The 20,198-nt window shown below is 43.4% G+C and overlaps 1 protein-coding gene across 4 annotated transcripts in view; it reads right to left on the bottom strand.

The window, feature by feature from the left end:
* Nolo (ADAMTS-like no long nerve cord) overlaps nt 1–19,072 on the bottom strand; it is a 347,161-nt gene extending 328,089 nt beyond the window's left edge. For all 4 annotated transcript variants that reach the window (XM_076802679.1, XM_076802682.1, XM_076802680.1 and 1 more), the window contains exon 1: nt 18,700–19,072. In XM_076802679.1, coding sequence (XP_076658794.1) covers nt 18,700–18,741 — 42 coding nt within the window. In that variant the 5' untranslated portion in view covers nt 18,742–19,072. The remainder of the gene's footprint in view (nt 1–18,699) is intronic.
* Between the last annotated feature and the right edge of the window lie 1,126 nt (nt 19,073–20,198).

The following is a 20,198-nucleotide window of genomic DNA, read 5'->3' as shown; positions in this document are numbered from 1 at the left end:
GACCGGCTACCTCGAAAACATTGAGATAAAAAAAAACGACATATCCTGTGGCTAAAATAGTTCTATTAATTTCACAACAGTGGCGAGATTAATAGAACACAATGTTGTATTGTTACACACTCGTTAAAATGTTTGGAGCTAGACTTGCCACTGCTGAAAATATAAAGACACTTTAATAGAAAATGATTAAATAAATCTCTTAATTCCTGCACACATTATAAAAATAATGGAAATGGAATGTATTCTGAATAACTGGTCTTAATTTTTATAAAATTACTACTAGTTACTTTTACATAAATTTTAACCCTTTTCACTCGGCGCTATTTTCATTCTAAAAGTAAATTTTTCTTCCGTCTTAGAATATTTTCATTTTATTCATACGAAACTGATCCGATTTCCACATATAATATTTATATGTTTAGTAATCTATTAAATACAAATTTTGTAATGTAACAAATATTTTGTTATATTTTTTGTAATTTCCTTGAAATAACGCCCCACAACAATTTCTAGTGGTGCTTCAGAGTCACCATTCGAGTGCTAAGGGTTAATAATAAAGAAACAAAGAGCAATTCTATTCAGCTTCGCGGTCCAGTCGAGGCTTACGAATACACACGATTTCCTGTATGTAGAAAAGGTAGCGTACAACCATAAAATCATGAAGACCGGCAGGCTAATGACGATGCATGACAGAACAGTATCGCCTCGGAATTAGCAAAGAACTCTCGTGCAAGATATCGAGAAACGATTCCCTAACGAGGGAACAGAAATGGTTCGAGGAGACAGGAGGCAGAACAGAGCCGGCTGGTCCTGCGAAACAATCGAAGTAACGACCCTGTCGATAGATAAGAAGGGTTTGTCCCGTCGATAAAGGTGCGGTATACTAACCATCGAACTAACACGAACGAGCGTTGAAGATACACGCTCACGCGCAGACACACGCCGATCGGAACTCGAAGAAATCATTTCCTCGAACTTCCACAATAGTCGAGCTGCTCCGGAATACTTGTGTACACGCGTCTTATCGGCCGTATCGGTCCGCATAACGTGACACCCTCGAGGAATCCTACTTGAGATTAGGTCTACGGGACCTGGCTTTAAGGTTGCGTTCTCACGAAGAGACTCGTATCAGGTAGCGCTACTTTCTGGATGCTTGCGATCACGTCTGCGAGTCGCTGAACACCTGGTTACGTTCCTGGTTGTTATTGCTCCTCTGATTGTAAATGTTGCTAATATTTAATGTGGAGTATAATCTAGACTACGAGTCTTTGTGAAAAATAAAAATTATCCATATAAATTGTACAATACAGGGGGTAAATAGAAATTGCATTATTTCTTTAATGATTTTAATCAGCTCGAACTAGCACATTCATATTTTTAAATTTAAATTTTCGTCATAAATGCATAAAAATCCACAGTCTATTAATAACGAATGCCTATCTCTTCCTGTGTCTTTTGAAAGTTTGATTATTTGGAAAATTTTTAATTTTCTATTTCGTCGTTCCATCGAAAATCTAGTTTTTCAGAAATCAGTTAAAATTGTTAGTTATATATATTGAATTCCAGAAGGAAATTAACGTTGACCTCGATTAAATGGATTGAAAACTATGTAGACTGAAATTGCTGTATAAGGATATGAGGATAATTATGACTGTAACGTAATAATTAGTAGCGTTCACTGCCCAAATATTAATGAAGCGGAACATAATCATTGACCGATTTAACACGTTCGGCAAAATAGCTGTTGTTTTGAGAACAGCATAAAACATAACACTAGTCTACAACAATGTACTTTGAACACAGAATTTTAATCAACATGACAATATCAGTAGCAAAAATTTAGGAAATGAATATTTTTTAATTTCATTGAGTTTTATCATTGAATACGTTATTCACTAACATAAGTATGTGATGATCAATAGTGTACACTGATGATCTAATTAAAACTAGTGTTTCGAGTTATACCTTACTAAAAGAAACCTGTTTCTTAATAGTTTGGGCGAAATATTTATATAGGCGAAATATTTTCGTGAATGTCAGCTAAATTTACATAATTCGATAATGGCAATCGTATTTTAAGCGGAGAAGCAAAGTATAGAACAGATTAAATGTACATTCTCAATCGAATCGGGGTCAATCGTATGGATAAGTATTAACTAGGGTGCATTTTATTCTCGAGATTTTGAGAGTAAAAATAGTTGACATAATCGAATAAATCCCGTTGGATCAAGAACCTCGGTCGGAATCTGAAATATCATCGTTGCTTTTAGCGATTCGTGGATCTGCACGAAAGAAAGCGTTTTTAAACTTGCAAGAAATTTCAATTGGGACGAATGTAAAATTAACCATTCCATCGGCACGAAGAAAGTTTCAACAATGTACGTACAGTAACACTTAAATCATTACAATATTCTTCTGTTTCTGCAAAGAATATTTTCTGTTCACACAAAATAATTCTTAACAAATTTTCTAATACCTATTTGAACCATTAAACGATTCCCACTTGAAGTCACCACTGCATTATTGAAAAACGTTTCTCCTAAAATCATCAAAACGCACATGTTCACGTATTCGAAATCAAAAGTGCTGAACTTCTATCGATGACGAATTGCCGAAATCACCGAACACATTGTAAACCACGATTAATTCGAACGATGGCCACTTCGATTAAGCATTGTTAACACGTTGACCGCTACAGCAATTTTGCGCGTTGTGTCCTCGGCATTACAATCGAATTTCCATAATTCAAGAACACGATGACGAAATATTGAATAGAATCATTAAATACAATCACAAAAGTGCCAAGTTTGTCCTTGACCACGACCAGCCCGGCCCTCTAAAGGTACAGTGATATTTCTATATATGTCACCAAGGCCTGGATGATAAACGTCGTGGAATTATCCCCACTACCTCGGGGCATACCCCGTGAGGGGCCGCGAAGCTCGAGAGGCCTCGGACGCCGAGGAGTGTAAACATATGTCTCCTGGACGATACATGACTGGTGTTGTGACATATATCGAGAACTCACTGTATAATCGTTTGCAGAAATGTTGATACGCGACCCAAGGATGGCCACCATGTCCCAATGACTAGGCTGCTGGCCAGCGCGCGTAAATTGCAGAAGATTAGCAAATAATCAAAATAAGAAGATCGCGATAGTTGGGGGGGTCTATCGATCACCGATGAAAGAATAAAGAAAAATCCGGGGATCGTGACTTCGCAGGAATGTCGGCCACGCTCCGAAGCACAGTGAGCGTCTCGGTGGTGGTAGTTCCACGTTTTACGATCCGCTAGCAACGAGAATCCCCGAGGACTGCAAGATTTTCGTGATCTCCGGGGCTTTCGCTGTGCAACCAAGGGGTCCTGGGGGGGGGGGGGGCGTACGCGAGGAAGTCGCGAGCGAAGTTGAAAGGGTGAATCGATTCGGAGAACTCTCGTGCGAGGGGAGAAAATTCCATTTTCATAATATCTGACCGGGGATTTCCCGCGGCCGCTCGACAAACATTTGCCCGGCGAACGCGCGGAAAATTCGCCGTTTGTAAACACCGTCGTCGTCGTCGTCGTCGTCGTCGTCGTCGTCGTCGTCGTCGTCGTCGTCGTCGTCGTCGTCGTCGTCGTCGTCGTTGTCGTCGTTGTCGTTGCGAAACTGCCGTCGCGTCGCGTCGCGTCGCGTCGGATCGTTACGCGTGCGCGCGTCCCTTATTTATAGACGTTCTTAGGAGGAAGGTGCGTGGGCGTTGGTGAAACAGTCGGCGAAGGAGTCTGTATAGAGCTGAGTAAGACTATCAATCACGAAGAAGCTGGCCAAGCAGGGGTGGCTCTAGCTCCGGGCTGCTTTGCTCGCTGCCCCTCGCTGACGTTCACGCGGGTAATTGCTTTTCCGACACGTGTGCGCCGAAGACGAGACGCAACGTCGACGTACACGTCGTTCTAGACGGCGTCCTAGTCGTCGGGCTGGACCATCTTCTGAATACCTGACGAGGGGAACGATGGTTGATCGCGCGCGATAAATCTGCCCCCGCGCGTATGCAACAGCTGTTCACGCGTTAACAGCGAATCATGCGCCGCCCGGCGCGTTCCGATGCACTCCCCGCTGCGGTCTGCCTTCGAGACTATGCCACAGTGCGTCGGCGATCGACAAACATGAGATAACCGACTCTCATCTTGGTATTGAAAACCTTAATGGTAAAACCAATAAACGAGTATTAACTACGCCTAGATACTTCATCTTCAAAAAAGGTACTGAAGTCTTCGGAACTTCTGCAATCAATATTTAAGAGTTCTTGCTTAAATCCTTGTCGGAACTTTTTCTATTCTAAGTTAATTATCCAAGTTACTGATCAGAGGTAGCAGCATATGACGAAGCTAAGATAGCACAAAATAACATAAAAATGTGGCTAAACTGATGATCTCTATGCCATATAAAAATATTCTGTATCAATTGCCAGAACAGAAACCAAATTTTCTTCTTTCTATAATAACTTTAATAAGATGCGTTTAACATATATCAATATTCTTAAATTCTTCCTGCTGATCTTTATCGCCATATAAAAATGTTCTGTATCAATTGCCAGAACAGGAGCTAAATTTTCTTCTTTCTAGAATAATTTTAATAACATGCGTTTAACATATTCTTCAATTCTTCCAGTTCCTAAACCGTTCTGAACTTAACCTACTCATTTTTGTCATGAACGCATAAAATCCGCAGTCTACGTACGACCTTGTACTGTCCCATGGAAGATCACATTACTGTAACGTACGCAAGGACGTTTTACCATAAATTTCAGCAGTCGAGTCGAAGAAAGCCAAGGGAAAACATACAGGGCCCCGAAGATGTAGGACAATGGCAGAATCCAAGAAGCTTCGAAGTTCTATTGTAGACCGGTACGAGTTCCCATGCTATCAATAACAGTGATCAGGAAAAAGACAAGTCGGGCGCGTTCCATTTGAGTGAAGAATCCGTTGCCAAATTACCAGCACTAGTCGGCGAGGAATCGAGGATACAATGCACGGAGTATCTCGATGGTGCTGGTCCATTACCAGCTCAGAATGATGAAAGGAGCCTAGGCACAACCACTGTCTCGATGTTCGGTCGGACGATGCCTGTTCCGCGTCATCCGAAACGTCTTGCCCATATCGATTGGCGCTAGAGGATCCATAAAACGCGAGAGTGGCTATTACCGAGGGGGAGCATTGTGCTTCTTTGGCACGTAAACCAGTCACGAAGTTACCAGCGTCTACATTCCGGCTCGTCGTTACGTTAATCGTCACCGGTGTCTCTTCTTCGGCGTCGATTCGCGATCCCTCGTCTTCTTTTGACGCTGCACGTCGCTTCAGCCAAACCGCGAGTATTTGACAAAAACCTTTTCACGTTGATCGTACTCACTCGTACTCTTTTTAGAATAGAAATTCACTCGTTCGCTCTTTCTCTTTTTAGAGCAAACAAATTGTGGCACAAAACTTCAATAACTAATCATTTCCGGATCTATTTTAATATAACCTTTTGGCTTCTCTAAGCATTAGGAATCTATTCCTAAAGTTTTGCCCGCTATTTACGAAACACTCTGTATATGTCCGAAATGCCTAGCCCATAGAAGTCCGAGACTATCCCCACTCCCGCAGGGAATATCCCGTGAGGGGTCAAGAAGCTCGAGAGACCTCAGTCGAGGACCAACGTCGCGTGGATCAGAGAATAGTATCTCCTGGCCGATACATGTCCGTGACTGGACCCGTGTTTTAATATGTAATATGTGCTGTTCAATAAATTCTCGTGTGAAGACACTCTCAATAATTGTATATACCTACAATACAATAAATCGTACGACTGGTTAATTTATTTATAATTATGCAATATCGATTGCCCCTGGCAGGCTCCGGCTTGTTACATAAAACAATAACGGACGCCGGTAAAATCAATATTGTACTATTCATATCGCGCTCTTCTCTTTTCCCTGCATACGTTTCATAACCAATTTCTTACTATATAAAACCGATCATTTGGTCATCGGCGGTGGGTTCAATATAAAAACGAAAGCGACAGCTTGTACCGTTTCGCAAGGGAGGCACATGCAATTGCACAGGCCATCCCCGTCGTTGAAATGTTTTATTGCATGCAACGTGCCTCCTTCATGAAATATTAAAACAATTTAGCGAAGGATAGTCACGAACTCCCCGACTATTATGTCATGTTCCATGATCTTAAATTAGAGTATCGATTAATTTGCCCAGTTCCATGTGAACTACAAGCTGGTGGGTACGTCACGATGGTAGGAAACGTGTTAATTATATCGAGTACCGAGTCCAGGTGGATGCGTAACGAAGATTTCGAGGATCGGCAGGATGGTTTCCGTGATTCGTGGATCGTCCCCGTGATCTGTGGATAACCCGGCGCATCCGAGGAGGAGGGTGCTCGTCGATCGGCAGACGACAGAATCCGTAAAACGTGAGAGCGGTCGTTAGAGAGATAAGCTCTCCGGGAAGCTTCCACAGTTAAATGCTCTCTCGCGCGTGGTCACGCCGCCGGTCGGCCGTAATCCTTTTAGGCCGGCAGCCCTACCTTCGGTTCTTAAAACATTTTCTGTACAGCACGGGGCTTAACGGCTTACTACTTAAGGGCAATCTGTAAAGTGCCCGCTAGGACCGGCCGAGTCCGCTCCTCGACCCATTAACAGGCCACTTACCGCCGGCCCGAATACAGACTGATCGAACGGACCGGCGAAAGATCACCGGCGACTGCCTCGAGAATCGGCGTAACGAGCCTGCAGCTTCTCTTTTTGCACGGATTTCCGCGAATGTGCATCCCCCCCCTCCCCACTCCTTCTTCCCCGTACTCGATTCGATACCGAGGACAATGCGCTAATTCGAACAAACGCGCGAACTTTCTCGATTACAGCCTCGCGACGGCGGAGAACCGTCGGATACACTTGATCCTAACGAGCATCAGTTGCTTCAGTTATTTCAACAGTTAGCTCGCTGTCAGTGAAGATCATTCTGCCAGACACTTTCCTGTTAGTTCCCTGTTTTCAGACTCCAACGGCAATTAACGTTACAGGGTTTTCATTTGCGTTTTATCTGGCTTGAGCTCCAGACACATCTCCATTCCTGTGTATGGTAGGGAAACTATTAGTTGCTTAGTCGCACAGTTGCTTAGTTGCTTAGTTCTTTAGTGGCATAGTCGCTTAGTTACATAGTTGCATAGTTGTATAGTTGCATAGTCGCTTAGTTGCTTAGTTGCATAGTTGCAGAATTCCATAGTTGCTTAGATGTGTAGTTGCATAGTTGCTTAGTTCTATAGTTGCAGAATTGCACAGTTTCTTAGGTATTTAATTGCATAGTTACATAGTTTCATAGTTGCTTAGTTGCATAGTTGAAGAATTGCGTAGTTGCATAGCTGCTTAGGTACTTAATTGCATAGGTGCATAGTTGCTTAGTTACTTAATTGCATAGTTACATAGTTGCATAGTGGCATAGTTGCATAGTTGGATAGTTGAAAAATTGCGTAGTTGCATAGCTGCTTAGGTACTTAATTGCATAGGTGCATAGTTGCTTAGTTACTTAATTGCATAGTTACATAGTTGCATAGTGGCATAGTTGCATAGTTGGATAGTTGAAAAATTGCGTAGTTGCATAGCTGCTTAGGTACTTAATTGCATAGTTACATAGTTGCATAGTTGCATAGTGGCATAGTTGCATAGTTGGATAGTTACTTAATTGCATAGTTACATAGTTGCATAGTGGCATAGTTGCATAGTTGGGTAGTTACTTAATTGCATAGTTACATAGCTGCTTAGGTGGTACTTAATTGCATAGTTGCTTAGTAACTTAATTGCATAGTGGCATAGTTGCTTAGTTGCGTAGTTGAAGAATTGCGTAGTTGCATAGCTGCTTAGGTACACAATTGCATAGTTGCATAGTTGGATAGTTACTTAATTGCATAGTTACATAGTTGCATAGTGGCATAGTTGCATAGTTGGGTAGTTGAAAAATTGCGTAGTTGCCTAGCTGCTTAGGTGGTACTTAATTGCATAGTTGCTTAGTAACTTAATTGCATAGTGGCATAGTTGCTTAGTTGCGTAGTTGAAGAATTGCGTAGTTGCATAGCTGCATAGGTACACAATTGCATAGTTGCATAGTGGCATAGTTGCATAGTTGGGTAGTTAAAAATTGCGTAGTTGCATAGCTGCTTAGGTACTTAATTGCATAGTGGCATAGTTGCTTAGTTGCGTAGTTGAAGAATTGCGTAGTTGCATAGCTGCTTAGGTACACAATTGCATAGTTGCATAGTTGCATAGTGGCATAGTTTGATAGTTGAAAAATTGCGTAGTTGCATAGCCGCTTATGTACTTAATTGCATAGTTGCATAGTTGCTTAGTAACTTAATTGCATAGTGGCATAGTTGAAGAATTGCGTACTTGCATAGCTGCTTAGCTACTGAATTGCATAGTTGCATAGTTGCTTAGCTACTGAATTGCATAGTTGCATAGTTGCTTAGTTGCTTAGTCGCACAGTTGCTTAGTCATTTAATTTGTGAGTATATTACTTCATCTCGAACACAATCGCCATTACGTCTACTACAATCGTCGGCTCACGAACAGCCTTGCAAAAATCACGCAATCTCGTATGTATTATGCACCAAAGAAAAGTACAGAAAAAGGTTCAACATCATATCTGCTAACAGAGCCCATAAATCCCATAGTAACAGCATGAAAGATCTCCGGGAAGATCGTGATCGAACGACGATATCGGTCAGAAAGATCAGCAGGCTATTGCATTCGGATCTCCAAAGACGATACCGAGTAGACGTATATCCTGTGGAACAATACAACTAGATTTTCGCCGTCGGTGTCCCGACATCGGCATTGTCGAACCTCTAATTACGATGTTCGGAGAGACGGCATAGCACTTCGATCGCCGGAAGACAACAGGTTGCGAAAGGCACGAACGGGGCGGGTATGCGAACGGGGACAAACGCTTGTGCATGTCTTTCCGCGGGATCGGACGCTTGTAATTCCGCTCGTCGTCGCCGGACGGTCATTCCGGCTCGTTAGAAAACGAACGTGGACGAATTTCGTCGGACAAAGCGTGATCACGCTCGGCCGGACAACCTTTGCCGGTCCTGCCAAAAGCCGTGAACAAGCACCACCTGACAGAACTACGTGAACAAGCCGTGCTACAAGCCGCAACAAGCTGTCTCAAAACCCCGCCCGAGAAATTGGCACGTACCGTCGCGACCTGTGCTAGAGGGTTTGCAAACTCCCCGAGAAAATAGCCCCCCGCACCGTCACCCCCTAGGACACGACGGTCCCATGAAAACACCGATGGAACTGACGTCACGGGGATGACCCCGTCGAGGATGACTGTCCTGGGACGATGGATGCTGCCGTGAATCATCTCTGGTGACGCAAACAGTTGCTCAGAGATGCAAACAGTTGCTTCTTCCTCGATCGTCGCGTTAGAGCCGTGATTTTCAACGCGAGGTGGAAAATTTTTTATAATAAACGATACCTGCTGTTGCGAATCTCTGATGACTAGACTGCGAATTAACGAAATAAATAATCGCCTCTTCCTCTGATAATTTTAATAAGTTGACGTTAAGATATCACTGTTTATAATGTCTATATTATAATGCCTAAAATCCGCAACCTACTGCTGAGAGACAAACAGTAACAATAAAGAAACCATGGGGTCCCTAGAGACCCTACCTCGTCAAAAACGTTGATCGTTTCACTTTTATCATCTCAAAGAACTAGGTTTCCAAAATACATAAAAAATTGATGCAGAAGAACTTGAACTGATCTAGCCACGCCAGCCCCGAAATCGGCAAAAATGATCGATGAGAGGATCGGCAAATTAAGCGGCGAATGATCTCGGAGGCGTGCTCGCTAAGAGGGTCACCGGTTCGAGGGTGAATGGTAACAAACAATTCGGTCGCGATTAGCATCGTCTAATTGAAGGCTCGTGTTCCACAATTGAAATCGGTATTCCAGCAGATACGCGGTCCGATTCTATGTAAAGTAGCGCGTCAAAGGCCTACAGATCAAGTTGTTCCGTGAGTCCCAGTTACACGGCTACCCATGGGAAATCTCGGCGAGCATCTCCGACGGCGCAACCCCTGAGTCACTCGCAAGGCATAAGGAAACATTCTATAGATACGTCTACGAGTGACTGGCGCACCGAGATCGGTAATGGTCGCGAGAATTTCCACAGGTCTCCTCGGACCACGCTGGCTTTCTCGGCGCCGCGATGGTATTCTGATCCGACGACCTGGGTCGATTCGGTCTTTTGATTAAATTTTCTCGAAGACCACAGGTAATCTCCTGCACCTATTATCGTCACGATAATCAGCCGGGGCTCGCTGAATAATCTATCCAGCCCTGGCATAATAAGATTTCGGAGACAATGAGCTCCGGCGTTGTTCCGCGGTTTACTGTGAATCACACCAATCTTTCGATGCGTCTTCGATCAGGCGAAAGGGAGAAGACTATTCGCACGATACCGCTGCTTGACTCGATTATTGTAGACTTCTACCGCGTTCTAATTCTTGAAACTTCTTTGCTAGGTTTGGGAATCTATTCTTTGGAAATTGTCATGTCTCTGATTTCAATTTTCCGATAATGCCTATTTTTCTACTTTCTCCTATTTATTCTAACATATTTGGGTGACGGAATTATTTGTGCAGGTTTTAAAATGAATGTTTACGTTGATATATTCATTGTACTAAACTTGATCAGGATCTGTAACATGCAAGAAAGTTGGAGGATTACTCAGTGTCATGCATTTAATTCTTTGCAATTTTTATTTCGTTAAATAACTTACTTCGATTTTATGAAATTTTTGGGATTTCTAGTTGGGCGTTCAAAGTGTTAAACGAAGTATTCAGTAGCAGCAGCATTGGTTTCATTCCTAAACCAATGAGTTGCCTCGTGTAATATAACGTAACATTATCTATTGAAATTTATATTTTGCCAAAAATGATTGAAGTCCTTTCAGTTAGAACGCAGTCATTTCGACAATGTCTATGACGATTTCGGTGAAAGATTTTTAGAAGTAAAAATCGAAGAAACCGGACTGCAAACAGTGGCGACAGTTGTGAAAGTGCCCTTTGACATCGAGGTCCGCCAGCAACCCTTTCGCTTCTCGGCCTGATTCCGGTGAAGCGACGCTCGTGCATAATGACGCCGCGCGCGGATATTTGCATACCGTTGATCCGAGAACGCGTGATCAATACGTGGGAAAGAATAATTGTGTGTAAAGCGTCGCCACGTTCTCCGAGAACCTTCGAGCCACTCGTGGTCCCGCCCGGTGTCGTCATTAACACGGCAAGCACTTGACGGGTTCTTTTTTAGCAGACTCGCCACATCACCCCCGCACTCCCAACAACCTTTTCCAACCTTTGACTTATCTGTCTTCACACCCCCGTTATCTCGTCTCTTGCCCGGACTTTTATTTGGTGGCTTTTCTCAGCCGGTTTGGCTCGTGCTGATTCCCGAACCTATTGTCCGAGAAGACACCCACCCCGAGTGCCCTTTCGGCCAGGTATTATACAGGGTGGCTCGTAACTGGTGGTACAATTCAGTCCAAGGCGATTCTGCGAGGAAAAATCGATCGAAATGGAAGAATAACATTTTTCACTCCGACGATTCATTTTTGAGAAATGCAACTCTAAATTTGTGTTAACACTTTGGTACAATTGTGCTACATTTATTCAGACTATGAAGTATCACGTTGATGCTATTCTACAATTCTGTAAAAATTTACTAAGATAGTTATGGATGTATAATCGGAGATTTTGATTAAATTGTCGTGCAATAACAGTAACGAAAATTGGTGTCTAGAAATTTTGTTCAGGTAACCATTGCGGGGTTGATTTAAATCCTTCTGATTTTGACGACATAAGCATCGATCAATTAATACTAAAAAATTAATTTAATACAATAAAAGCATAACACGTTGCACAATGTTCATGAGAAATTAATGAAAAGAACACAATTGTCTATTGCACGTGATGGAAAATTTTTCCAACAATTTTTGACGTTATGTAATTTCAATACTGATTGTGAGAAACGCTGACACAAGCATTAACAGGAACATAATTACCACGCAATTGCTTACGCAGAGTAAAATTATAGAGTTAATTTTCCTGAAAACGAAGCGGTCGGACGAACAAAATTTTACTATTTCTTCTAGTGGAATCGCACTGTGCCTGATCGCAGCACCAGTTAGGAACCACCCTGTATGTAGGCGAGGGTGCCGAGGGTGGCGATAGGTCCACCTATAGTGAAGAAGAAGAGGCCTTACAATGGCCCGTCGACGGGGGCTATGTCTACCGGGGTGGTCACGCAAAATCGCCGGCTCATAAAGCAGACTTTTGTCCAGGAACCTGGCTTCCCGACCCCTCTCGAAAGGTGAGAAAAGTTCGTGACACAGGTAACCGAGATCCTACCATTGTCCTGCGAGATTAGGGGCCCCATCGGCCGCCGTTTGTTTACCGACGGACCGAAAACAGGGTCAGATTTATCGGGCGACAGGTAGTTCGCTTCTAAACCCTTAAAAAATAACCAGTCTTATTACAATTAGTCTTTTATCAGGCAACCTTAATCGTTGATCCAGAAACTCTTGGAAACTTGGAGAATTTTGAAAATCATTATCAGCCTCTTGCACTATAGTTTATTTTACGGTCGTTATTCTTAAATTCTTTTCATCGCACGGGAACCACGAACGAAAAAATGAATTGTTGCTAAAATAACAACCGCTCGTGGCTAACGTTCCACAACTTATTTACTTGCTCGTCAGACCCTCCAGTTCCAGCTCGAACGAAGTCGAAAGTCAGAGGGTGAGGTTTCCGAAGAAAATTGCAAAGAAGAAGACCAAAGTGGTCCGGCGTTTTACGGTACAAGAAAAGCCTGCACAGCTCAACGAAGCTGCTACTATAGTCGATCAATAAAAGGAGAAACTTACGAATTAAACTTTGTAAGACTCCTTCGACTTTCGTTTGAAAAGTCGAGGCTCTCGTTTGTCCCAAGCATCGAGCAAGCTCTTGGCTTTCGGTTTCGTTAATAAATCACCGTGTTTAGAATGGCAGCTTGCAATTGCACACGAAGATCTCGGCGCCGAAACCGTGCGGCTGTTGTCAACGAAATTCCTCGTTCGCGACACCGTGCTCAAATCCCTTTCGACTGCATAATCTCGTTATCGCGAATGTCCTATTGTAGTTAATAATCGCGCGCGCACGGATTGTGTGCGTCGCGTAAATCGCCCAGCGGTCGTGGCCGTCGATTTTCGTATACCTTGCAGAGCACTAGAGACCTTTGTTTAATTTATTCTCATTAAACTATCCAGAAATCCGGAATCGAAGTCGATAAAAATGAAAAACCTGAAAATAATCCGGAATCTAATGTAACCTCTATTGAAGAACTTACCAGTGTTTTATGATGCTCGATTATTATGAATAGTCTACGGATTTTATGGATTTACGACGGAAACGAATACAGCAAATACAGAACTGTAAAGACATTAGAAGAATTGAAATTTTAAGATTATTTCTGACTTATTAAAATTGTTAAAAGAGAAATCATACTTCGGTATCACTTGAATCATTTTTTGTTTGCACAAAGATCCAGTTTAATTGTGAAGATGGAAACGAGGATGAACGAAACTCGTGAACATTGCAGAGACGAAGCAAATTTGTTGCTCTCGTGGAAAATTCTTATGGACGAACGTGTATAAAAAGATGGATGAACTGAGGAGTTGATGGATCATTTTCATATCGATAGATTTCCAGCAGGGATGGAGATGAACAGTTATCTTTTGTTTCTAATAAAAATTCCGCTCGAACCTGTACGGTTCGTCGAAGGGAATATATTTGTTGCTGAGGAATTTTCATGAAAAAAGAACGCTACTCTCTCAGGAACTTCTTTTAAAAGCGTTCTCGTAAAACAGATAGTTTATGATCTGCAAGAAAACTTCCATGGAAACAAGTTATGTTGAAATGTTCGTTAAAAGCGGTTCCATAAAAGGAACACAAAAGGGCTTTCAGCCGTTAAACACCCACGCGAATGTTATAAATAACGGAATGTGATACGCAACAGAAGTGTTTAGCACTTGTCCAAAATATTTGTGCCTATACGTTAACGAAGAGATACGGATGCTATCGAGTGCACTATCAGCACAGAACATATTAATATACCCGTTCAATAAATAAAATAACTCGGAGCGCTTAGCTCGGAACAAGCATGATGTTTTATTTCACAAAATGGCTTATACTGGCCTGGAAATTCAGCAGATTCGAAGCAAATGAAAAATTGACGGGGTATCTGCGAAATGAAAATGGGGCTGCATCGCCACAAATGCATCGCAGTAGTTACGCATGTATGGCTTCGCGTCGGGACGAAAACATTTTGACAGATTGCCAAAGATTAATTGATTCTGTTGTCGAAGCGAGTGCAAAATCTCAATGGAAACCAAAGTAGGACATATTTTTTATTGACAAACCCACGTGCGATTTAGCTATTACAGAACCAGAATCACGCTTCTCATATTCAACGAGCGAACGCCGGTACGTTGAACTAATTCCACGTTCAGCTTCTGTCAATGAGTGTCTCCTTGACAGCGGATTTTATGAATTAATGACAAACATGGACAGATCAAATGAAGAACATCCAACACTTTCCAAGAGGAAATAAAAAATACGCCAGGCCATTCTCGATCATTCTAACTGCCACGTCAGTCACATATGAACTGACAGTGATTTTTGACTAGGTTTAGGAATTCATTTTTATCGTGACATATCCGGATAAACCGAACTTTATTAGGATTTTTAGAATTCAAAAGGGTTAAGACAGCATCCCCTCTAATACATTTTAAATTTCTAGTTTCGGTTTCATTCATTAAATTACACTGATTTTGTGAGATTTTCTGGGATTGATTTTTGGCACTTTACGTGTTAACCCTTTGCACTCGGCGCTATTTTCAATCTGAAACTAAATTTGTCTTACAATATTTTCATTTTATTCATACGAAACTGATCCGATTTCGACATATAATATTTAAATGTTTAGTAATGTATTGAACACAAATTTTGTAATGTAACAAATATTTTGTAATATTTTTTCTAATTTCTTTGAAATAATGCCACAACAATTTCTAGTGGTGCTTCAGAGTCACCACTCGAGTGCAAAGGGTTAACACTAAACGTACCGAGCCATAAAAGTAACAGGAACACGTCGCCTTATAAAAATGACAAGATTTAATTTATTTAGACTTTTCGCAGCTCCTATTGCAATGTGTGCTCTCCTAAAGATATTGAATCATGAAAGCATCTTTGTAATTTCAATAATTGTCAAATACAAAATCTAGAACCGGTCGTGTGACCGGTGGTGGTACGTTTAGTGTTAAAGGATTCGTATAAACGTGCTTTCGCGATCAACAAATAAAACAGCCGCATTAATTCGAGGAGTGCCGGTGTGTCTCGTTGGAGGGGAGAGAAAAAAGAACGTCGAGGCGGGCTTTGCGAGGCTCCGAAGTTCCGTGGAAGTCGGAATCATCGCGAAACAGGTCCGCACGGCATGCATTAGATGTTTGCACATTCGCGAGTTCTTTCGTAGCCCTGCCGGCAAACGGTGGAGCCTTTGGAAGCTCCGGGAACTCTTCCCCACCGGTATTGTATGTAGCGAAGCGTGGTAGCTCGTAAGTTTCGGCCAAGTTTCAGAAGCGTCAAACAGCAATGGCCCGAAATTCGCACAATACGACTCCGAAAGGCATTCAACTTTCTTCGCGGAAATCGGGACGCCGGCAGCGATTGCGTCAAAACGGCTCTATCAACTTCCTCGAACGCTAAACATTAATTAACGCGCGCTGGAAGCTCTCTCTCTCTCTCTCTCTCTCTCGACCTCCATCCCGGAGTTCGATATGTACAGTTTCCCTCGCGTTAACCGGAAAATCCGTTTGTCAATCGCGATATTAATCGACGAGATTTCGCGGCGGTGCTTCGGGGAGGGGAAAAATTTCGAATTACAGGTCACGAAAATTGAAATTGATTAATATGCAGCTACGGGGACGCGACCGAGGGGAAGAGAGGAAGAGAGAGAGAGAGAGAGAGAACGTCGAGAGCACGCGGCGGATAACGGCCACGGAATCGATAATAATTTGCCCCGCGTTTAATGGGACCGTAATCAACGGGCCGGTCTCGCGAAACCGCGCTTTGTCCGCGGATTTAACTGGCATTTTTCCCTTATTATTTTCGTGTGACGATTCTAGGTGTAGCCGCCTGTTCCGCGCGCCGCGCGACCTAAATATCGCACGAAATTGATCATTCATCCTGAGCCGCTCACGCAGCCAGACCCGCTTTCAAATTTTAGCATTCGCTAACCCGAATTTCTCAACCGAAATGTCTCCCGCAAAACCATCCCCTGGCATATCAGCCGACCAAGAAAGTTCCTGCAGTTCGAATCAATAGAAATAAATGATAACCGGGGACTCTGTTGGCTTACGGGATGGCACATGTGTCCTGTCGTTGAACCTCGTCAATCACCAATTTAGCACACCTCTTCGCTGATTCTGAACAAATAGTATGCGCCTTTGTTTTATTAATTCGGATCGACCCGAATAATCCTATTTTATTAATGGAACTACCACCTAGTCCTAAGCGAGACTAATGTGTATGCCTTTACAATAATAACAGAATTGAATTGGTCTAGATTTTATAGAATTACAAATCTCTAATTACTTCACAAATTTGTAAGTGAAAAAATCTGAAATCCGTTATTTTGACCGGCTCGGAGGGTTGTCATAGTCGAAAGGAAGTTTATTTTCTCCTAAAACAATCCATAACACGTTTTAACACGTATTGAAAAAATCAGAAGAATGCAAATTTGATTTCTCTGGAAGCCACTGTTCAGAAATAGATCCACACTGATTTTTAACCCTTTGCACTCGGCGCTATTTTCATTCTAAAACTAAATTTTTCTTCCGTCTTAGAATATTTTCATTTTATTCATACGAAACTGATCCGATTTCCACATATAATATTTAAATGTTTAGTAATCTATTAAATAGAAATTTTGTAATGTAACAAATATTTTGTAATATTTTTTGTAATTTCATTGAAATAACGCCCCACAACAATTTCTAGTGGTGCTTCAGAGTCACCACTCGAGTGCTAAGGGTTAAAAGACACTACTCCATTTTTAAAATGGCCTGGATTAACCTAAATCCGTCAAATCATTTATCGGCACTACTAGTTTGACAGACATTTCAGCACCCGAACGTACAACAATTAAAAAACTGCAATTGTCGAAGCTAGGAACGGAATCGATGAAAACATAATAAAAATCTCGCTACACGCATGGAAAAACGTATTTATTATCCGACCCGTGACGGTGAAAACGTAATATAAAACGTAATATTTTTATTTCTGGAAATAAAATGATTTTCGTCGGTATTTTTATGAAACTCGGGTAAAACAGCAATTTCGCCTTTCAGCCACCTATTCTAATAAATAAACGCTACTGCTACTAGTATTTACAACTAACCTCCGGGTTTCGTGCATTTAGGACAGAAACGGTTGAATAACATTTAAGATAGTAGATAGATTAAAAAAATTTTCGGATATTGACGCATTTTCAACACATCCAAATTATTAATACAAGAACGAACTTTCTAGTTTCTGTATCTCTGCACGGATGCAGAAAATTTGTATGGAAAATTGAAATTGTCTGCTCCTTTTGCAAGAGACATTCGATTCTTGCTTTAACAATTTTAACAAGTCGAAAACAATACATTGGTTTCCTAAATTCGTTTTAATTTCTCTACTGTTTCAAAATTCACCTAACTCATTTCTTCTATACATAAAATCTATCCCCAAATAGTTCAAATTTGAAGGGGAATACGTACAACAAATATCACATTTCCGAAGAGCACCAGAAAAGGTTAACAACATCGAACCCAACAAACACCCCAAACCTTGAGTTACCCGACACAACCCTACCCTTCCAGCTACCATTTTCACCCTCGGAGAAAGAAGCCTGACTCCGCAGGTGGATAATGGATCCGCTGTCATCAGGGCATTAATATTAATTAAACCCGGAGGATATTACACGAAACTGGGGAACATCATATTCATTAAGAGATCCGCTCCTCGAGACTCCATCTGGAAAGTCCGTCTGGAGGATCTCAGGTGTCCTAGCCGGGTGTAACCCGCTCGCCGAGCCTCCAAGAGGATTCCTGGCCCCGAAAAGTCTCGGAATCGACATGGAGCGGGTCGCGTGCACCGACTGACCTCGTTCCTTGAAGAGAGTCACGTGGCCTGTCCGTTAATTTCGCCATTCGCTAGCTTAGAGGGTGCCGAGCTAGGTCTAGAACGTTGAAAGACTAGGGGGAAGACTGTGCGCGGCATCCAGATCCCATGGGACCCGGGAGTCTGAAGCTTGCATGGTTACCAGAAGAGGAAAATGTGCCAGGTCGTTGGCAGATTAAAGCGACGACGGTGGTCTTTGATCCCCGGCAAGGCGCTAAGCAAGAAAGAGGTGAGGCGAGCGTAAAACGTGAGCGCTCCGGGACATCGGCCGCTCTCCGGAGACTCGGATTCGCCGTGCGAGTAACGACGATCAAACGGAGCCGAGAGCGCAAAGGGGTCTCCAAGAGGATGAGCATCGCGCAGGACACTTCAATCAGAGTTAGGAAGAACACGGTTCGGATACTCACGAGAACGAAGTGGGACTTCCTCATGGTGGCGATTCCCGACATCGATCACCTCCTACGCGATTCCCAGAGCGCGAGTCCCTAGTTGTTCCTGAGACACGGAGAACGCTCGACACTGTGTCCCTTTCGTCAGAGATCCTCGACTTTCCGGCGCGTACACACTGCACCGTCCGAGGTAGGGCGCATCGAGGACCCAGCCGCGCCGCGAGCCTGCTGCAAACCCGCGATCACCTGTTATGCGTACGGCCTCACACTTTAACACTTGTCACCCTCGCTCGAGCATCGCCACTCTCTCCTCCGCTAGCCCGGGTCACGTGTCGGCGGGAGGACCTGCTCTTCTCGTCAGCTGTGATTTCGAGAGACGAACGATATTCGGGAGAGAACACGAGAGGGATCTACCGTCACTGAAGAAACCGGCGCGAGGCACGGATCCTCGTCGATCCGCGATCAAACCGAAGGGTTGCTTGCGCGAGATCGCAGCACACGACACCCGAACAGAATGCGCACGTGACCACGAGGCTCGCCGATGTCGTCGGGCCGAAGTGCGCCGCACGAGTGTCGGCCTTAGCGTCTCGAAAGCGCTTGACGTTGGCGCCCGTGCGGCCAAGGTGGGGGCTGGAGGGGTTCGCGGAGAAACACAGTCTGCCCTTCCTCCGCCCCCACCTCCGCCAAGTCTAACCAACGCGAAACCTCCCGCACCCCCCACCCCACCTCTGTTTCTCTTTTTCTCTCCCCCTCTCGCTCAATCTCTCTCTCTCTCTCTCTCTCTCTCCTCCTCTCTCGCACTCTTTCGCTCGCACCCCCTTGGTGTACCGCCGACCCCACGGCCACCCACTTCGCGTTGGTGCCGAGGTTGGAATAAAGTGCTGCCGTAGGGGTGGTTTGGCCGCACGACCAAGGAGGGGTTGTGCCAGCGGGGAAAAGAACGGTGCAGCGAGACCAGAGAGAAGGAGACCGCACGATGTATAGCTCGTGGCGATCGCGGCAACAACGTCGAGACTCGTTTCACGGACAGGTGAGAGGGATCAAGGGGTGGTTGTTGTTTATTTCCAAGGAAGCGCCCCGCTAGTCTTCGAATTTTCGGCTGAGATACCGACCGGTTGCTATTCCTGCGGGAAACGCGCACTAGAGCAACGTCGTGTGTGCATCGTTAATAAAAATCTACGCGAGATTAACCCTCCGGGAACACATCGGTGCATCTTACGGCAGTGCAACTTCGAAAACGTGCTTTGAGCCGCTGAAAATTGCCATACTATTATTTGCAAGGATTTTTACATCACTGTGCTTGTATCTGGGAAGTTGCTACAAATTTAAGTTGCTACAACAGTAATCAACTTCGTATGCAGAAAAGGAAGTGATTTAGATTAGAAATATTCTAGAATAAGAATGACCTTGACCTTGGAATTACAACAGCTTCACACTTTCGTCTAACACCTACCGAGCCTTAAAAGTAACTAATACATGTTGTATTATAAAAATTACGAGATCGAATTTATTTACAT

Source organism: Halictus rubicundus, chromosome 17, assembly GCF_050948215.1.
Source record: "Halictus rubicundus isolate RS-2024b chromosome 17, iyHalRubi1_principal, whole genome shotgun sequence".
Lineage (NCBI taxonomy): Eukaryota > Metazoa > Arthropoda > Insecta > Hymenoptera > Halictidae > Halictus > Halictus rubicundus.
Note: the sequence above shows the minus strand (reverse complement) of the source record. Positions and strands in the feature narration are given on the sequence as shown.